Source organism: Nanorana parkeri, unplaced genomic scaffold, assembly GCF_000935625.1.
Source record: "Nanorana parkeri isolate BGI_ZX_2015 unplaced genomic scaffold, ASM93562v1 scaffold1001, whole genome shotgun sequence".
NCBI classification, from domain to species: domain Eukaryota; kingdom Metazoa; phylum Chordata; class Amphibia; order Anura; family Dicroglossidae; genus Nanorana; species Nanorana parkeri.
Genome location: NW_017307269.1, coordinates 65,387 through 71,386, shown reverse-complemented (window position 1 = coordinate 71,386; position 6,000 = coordinate 65,387). Strand labels below are relative to the sequence as shown.

Sequence of the window (6,000 nt, the reverse complement as noted above, 5' to 3'; positions counted from 1 at the left end):
TTCTATCTTCTTTAATAATCCCAATAGTGTCAGTGTAAAGTTTAGCTGATTGCGGTTAATTTTATATTTAGCAATATTAAAAGTTTGTGCTCATTTGTTTGGTGCTTTCATTGGACTTTGTAGATCGAATTCCAAGTATTGGTCCCCCAGTCAATTGGGCACCTTGTGTTTTGAGAGCAGGTTCTCCAGATCCACTGTGCCATATTTGAATTTGTATGACCATCTCCAATCACAAGCCATATAGATGAGGCCTGATTCACACCTAGGCAACAGCGGTTTCTTATCACAGTTTATTAACAAATATTTTATAATATTTTTATACATCACTGATCAAATTTAATAGATTATTATCTGTTATACACAATATTCACATTGATTTAAATTTATGAAATAGATTTTTTGAGATACACCCTTTATTGAATTTTTGAATTACATTTTTATCTACTCTTCAATTGTATGCTTCAAACCTCGATCCCAACGTTTGATTTCTCTTATATCCACCTTTTGAAGGACGGTTAGCGCTGTACGTTTAAAAAAAAACAAAAAACAGCGGTTTCGCATGTAATAACGTGTGTTTTTTGTTAACCTTTTATGTGTGTATACACGTTTATATTAAATACGCACATTTTTACAAACAGATTGTGACATATATTGAAGTTTTCAAGCATTTTCTATTAAAGGAGAACTATGAGGCGAGTGATTTTCACTCAACCTCATAGTTCGAGCTGACGTGCGACAATGAAACTGTCACACGTCGGCTCAATAGATCGGGAAGTGAGCGAACACATACCAGCGCTCACTTCTCAATCATGTCCCTGCAGAGAGCCGTGACTGCCACTCTCGGCTCCCTGCAGGGATTCCCCCACCCCGCGCCGATCCTCCAGCGTTGACTGGCGGAACGGACAGGGGAGGGGCTGGGCACAGCTGGCTCTGCCTCTAGATGGGCAGAGCCAGCTGTCAATCAAACAGACTTATGAAGGGACCCTGTGTGGTCTCGAAAGCGCTTGTTCATATGACAAAGAACTTCAATGAATAAATCTTTTGCTGTCCTGAAAGGACAGGTGTGCTAGTGACATTTCTACAATTTCCACTTTTGGGACATGACCCACTAGTTGAGAACCAAGGCTTTAAAGTGTAATATATTGCAGCATACCTCCGGTATGTGTTCTCTCACCTCCCGATCTACTGAGCCGACCTGTGACGGTCTCATTGTCACAGGTCGGCTTAGAACTATGAGGTGAGTGGAAATCACTCATGTCATAGTTCTCCTTTAAAGTGGTGGCTGCATTAATTCTTCTTAAGGTTTTTTTTCTTTTTGCGTCAGTTGGTCCGGCCAGTAACGCATTTCCTGTCTTAGGGTGCCTCTACTCTATGGAGGAGCTTAGGAGGCTCCGCTGGACAGCAGCAGATTTAAGGTGCCTGTACACCTTACAATTATCTGCAGATTTTCTGTGGTCAGATGGAAAAAGTGCAATAGATTGGCCCAGGTGGAGATTACTCCATCCACACAGTTAAGTGTAGATGGAGGAGTTTGTTGCACCTTTTCCATCTGACCATAGAAAATCTGCAATAATTGTAAGGTGTATGGGCACCTTTAAGGGGGCCATACACTTTACAACCATCGCAAGACCTTAGTCTTGCGATGGTTGTAAAGTAATTTAAAAAACGGCTTCCGATGACCGCAATGCTGAATGGGCAGTGTGCGCACACCGGCCCGTTCGGCATTTGTCTCCCGAGCACCGTTCAAACCAGCCGAAAATCGTACGATTTTCGTCTGGTTTTCTAGCGTGCTCCTTGGACAAAAGACATGCGACCGTACAGTAGAAACGGTCGCACGTCTTCGTTCACACTGCTCGATTCTCGTACGATCGCGGGATTTCCCGCGATTCTGGTACGAGAATCGAGCAGTGTATGGGCACCTTTTTAGATGTGCTTGACTAACAAATTAAAGCCTAATTCCAGCTGGCACTTTTTAAGCAGTTACAGCAACAGCTTTTTTTTTTCCTTTTGGGATGAAGATTTCCCATAAATTAATGCAAGCTGACCATTGTAAGCACCCCTGTCGGTGGTAAATGATTTGTCTCAACCCTCTGTCCACGAAGTTGAAAAAAAAAACTAGATTTACTGTCTGGATCATCAGGTGAAAATAAAGGAAGAAACCCTCCAACAGGAAAACAAATGTAGACAGCACATTTTGGAATTAGCAAGCTGGAGTGTATTACATTTTTGTCTTTGGGTTTAGATATGCATTATTTGTTAAAGGAGAATTATGGGGTGAGTGAAAAACACTCATCCCCATAATTCAAGCCAACCTGTGACAAAGGAGCTGTCACTGGTCGGCTCTACTGATCGGGAAGTCAGCGAACACATACTGCCAATTTCTGACTTCCCAATCCTCTCCCCGCAGATTGCGGTGACTGTCACCCTTCCCTTCTCTGTTTCTCCAGCTCTGACTGGAGGAACAGACTGGCAGAGGGCGGGCACAGCTTGCTCTGCTTCTAGAGAGGCAGAGCCAGCTGTCAATCAGCCTGCGGCGTGGATCTTGACAGTATTGTCGGGGTGCATCCCGGCAGTGGAGCGGCCCTGCGCTCTCAGCATATAGCGGGCAATAGCCTGCTATATACTGAGTTTTGGGTCACTGGAGGACACAGTACATGTCAGAAGTGGCATTTTCAGCCAATATGTTTCAGTGGCCGATATATTGGTGCATCCCTATTTATTCATTATGTATGTTGGTGCTACTTCCAAATGCCATGGTGTTCAGGTGCTTTATGAAGAGGTATCTTAATAAGGAAACAATCCCTGTAATAGACGTGTGTATAAATTAATGTTTGGTGGTTAAGTCCTGCTGTTTACACCTCATACTCCAACTAATATCCTTTTGTTGGCATATTCAGCTGGTGTCTGTTTATTTTATAATCCAGTCTAACGCTATTTCCTAATGGTTTCCTAGTGTTTGCATTCATATTGTAATTTTTTTGCAATATATACTCTTCTTAGGTTCCTTCTCCACACCCAGGTCTCCAGTAATTTCCCCTAGCAGCACAGCAGCTAGCAGACTGGCTGGACAAGGAGATGATTTAATTGCTCCGACAGGTATTGCGGATGCTGGATAACTCCCCAGGAACTGCTGGTGCTGCACTAACCTCTTTATTTTTCCTGATTATTTCCTGATTATCTCTGAATCATAGGAGTGTGCTTTATTCCTGCCCTGCTGAGAATTAATCATGTGCCAATTAACTCAAATACATGTTAACCTTTCTTCTTGTTCAAAAACAACATCACCCTGTATTCAGAATGTGCATACGACATGTTTATATGAATCGTGTGTCAAATCAATCGCTTAGCAAAGTGCAATGTTGTGCAGTAATCAGTAGCAGGCAGTCCATAATTCGTTTCTAGTATGAGTGCTCCAGGCTGTTGAAGATGCTCTGTGATTTGTATAAATGAGTTACGGCACAACACTCTCTCCAACTATTTCAAATGTATCCTCTCGTCAAAACCCTTCGCACAAATCACATTAAGTGCAAGTAGATTGATCCTTTTTATACATGGGGATTACTTTCGACAAAATGGCTCTTGCATTGTACTTTGCATATAATATTGAAACATTTAGCAATATCACTGCGGCCACATGGCAACATGCGTAGTCTTTTTGTATGAGAAATTCCAAAACTGACAAATCATATTTTGATTAAGTATGGAGGCTGCCACTGCCTAATTTTACTTAGAGGTTGCCCTCCTAACCTTGCTTCCACTCACCGGCCTGAAACAAGTATGCTGGCAAAAGCCACACTTTCAGTGACTGCATGCTTTTACCAAGTCAGTGACTCTTTAGGTAGGAAGTCAGGCCTTATTCACATGGATGTGCTTGGCCCTACAGCATGTATGTCCGTGTAGAAACCTGTGCCGGCTGGTGCATGCAGTTGCACTGTGGTAAACAACAACACAAACGTTACATCCATATGGGCAAAGATGCACTCCTCTGGATGCAGACAGTCTGCATCCAGGGGCTTCCGTTTTTGTACCTGTATGGATTTGAAAGTTCGGGTCGGTGTTTACCAGAGTGCAGCTGCATCCTTCAATTGAGCTGTACAGGTGGCAGCACGCACCAGCTAGCACTCCCGGACGCAGGATTTTTCCACGGCACGTGCATGCTGTATGTTTGTACTCACCGGCCTGAAACAAGTATGCTGGCAAAAGCCACACTTTCAGTGACTGCATGCTTTTACCAAGTCAGTGACTCTTTAGGTAGGAAGTCAGGCCTTATTCACATGGATGTGCTTGGCCCTACAGCATGTATGTCCGTGTAGAAACCTGTGCCGACTGGTGCATGCAGTTGCACTGTGGTAAACAACAACACAAACGTTACATCCATATGGGCAAAGATGCACTCCTCTGGATGCAGACAGTCTGTTTATGCACGTCCTTGTGAGCTGTGAATAAGGCCTTAAAGTGAATCTTTCACTAACTTTACCAGTATGAGCAAATTCCTGACTTCATAATATACAATAATAGTATAATTAAAACAGTGCTTGAACTCCAGTCAAAGGACTCTCCTACGCTGAGACGATGCAGTCAGTTTCTTGCAGGTAAGAGAGCAGTTTTTCAGTCTCCTCTCCGCTAGAGATCAGACTGCAACATTGTAAGTTTGTAGCAGATTACAAGTTAAAGTGGATCTGAACTCAAACGTTAGAGTAGAACTAAAGCTAAGGCTGGGTTCACACCTGGGCGTTTTTCAACGCTTTATCGAAGTGCTGATAAACGCTCAAGCAGTGAAATCCTATTAACTCCTATGGGCATGGTTCCCACCTGGGCAGTACAGGAGCTTCTTTGGGGCGTATTTCAGCGCGTATCCATTGGTATTCCCGAGTGTGGCTCAGGGGTTAACAAAGCGGTACCCCGGAGCCACACTTGGGAATACAGCGTAGGTCTTACCTTGTCCGCGATCCCCGCTGTGTCCTCCGGCCGCTTCCGGGTTCTGTCCCTTGCAAACGTCTGCGTCACAGGGGGGCGGAACCGGCGGGAAGTTGAAAAAAAAATCATACCGCCAGGGAGGTAAAAAACGAACGTCGAACGAGAGTTTCATTGAACAAAAAAACATGCTAAAAACATGCTTTAAAAAACGAGCATAAAACGCGCCTATTTGGAATGCCCAGGTGTGAACCCAGCCCTTATTTGTTTTGAATGGAGTTGAGAGAACCCCAGGTTTTTATTTGCGTTTTGTGTCCTTGGATGGTTCACCCTCTCTAATTGTCCTGGTGATCGGTATCACCAAGGGTGAAAGTAAAAGAAAATATTGGGTTCTCACCAATATAGGACTAAAGGAAAATCTTCCTTGGGGACTCTAGTTCTGATGACCATACAGACCACCAGGGATTTCCCTCACTTTAGAGGGATTTCCTCTTAAGTCTTTTGCCTTTTTGGTTTCTTTTTTTTTGGCCACACCTTCTAGCGTTTTGGGTCCCGTCTAAGAGCTGATCTGTGTCAGACATCTGTGAACACAGCCGAGAACTGAACAGGCAGCAGGATATACACATTATCTATGAGTCAGCATCTTGGTCCAGGAATTAGATTCTTAAAAAATGTATATATTTAGGATTTACTACTTCTTTTTTTCTTTTTTTTTACTTGCTGATAAAGCATTGCTTTCCCTACCATGAAGGAGGGGGGCTGCGAAGTTGTGTTTGCCATAATTTAACCCCCTCTTTACTGTGCTGGCAGATGTTATTATCCGTTGTATACTAGATGTGCACACTACAGTATCGGTCCTAACATAGTGTTTGGGTGGTACATTGTATGTTAATGAATTTTAGGGAAAGAACTGTCCCCCAGTATGTCCCTTTTCTGCCCATTGCCTTATATAACTAAGCAGTAGAAGCTGTAAAAACAAAACATTTTTAGGTATGCTGTGTGAATGGGAAAACAAACGTATAATTAAGTATATAGTAGGGGATTCTCAAATTTGATTGCAAATGTGAAAATACACTGAGTTTTTTT

At 43.1% G+C, this 6,000-nt stretch overlaps 1 protein-coding gene across 2 annotated transcripts in view; it reads left to right on the top strand.

Moving 5' to 3' along the window:
* ARFIP1 (ADP ribosylation factor interacting protein 1) overlaps positions 1-6,000 on the top strand; it is a 90,546-nt gene that overhangs the window by 47,602 nt on the left and 36,944 nt on the right. For both annotated transcript variants that reach the window (XM_018567037.1, XM_018567039.1), the window contains one exon: positions 3,001-3,096. In XM_018567037.1, the coding sequence (XP_018422539.1) occupies positions 3,001-3,096 (96 nt within the window). The remainder of the gene's footprint in view (positions 1-3,000; positions 3,097-6,000) is intronic.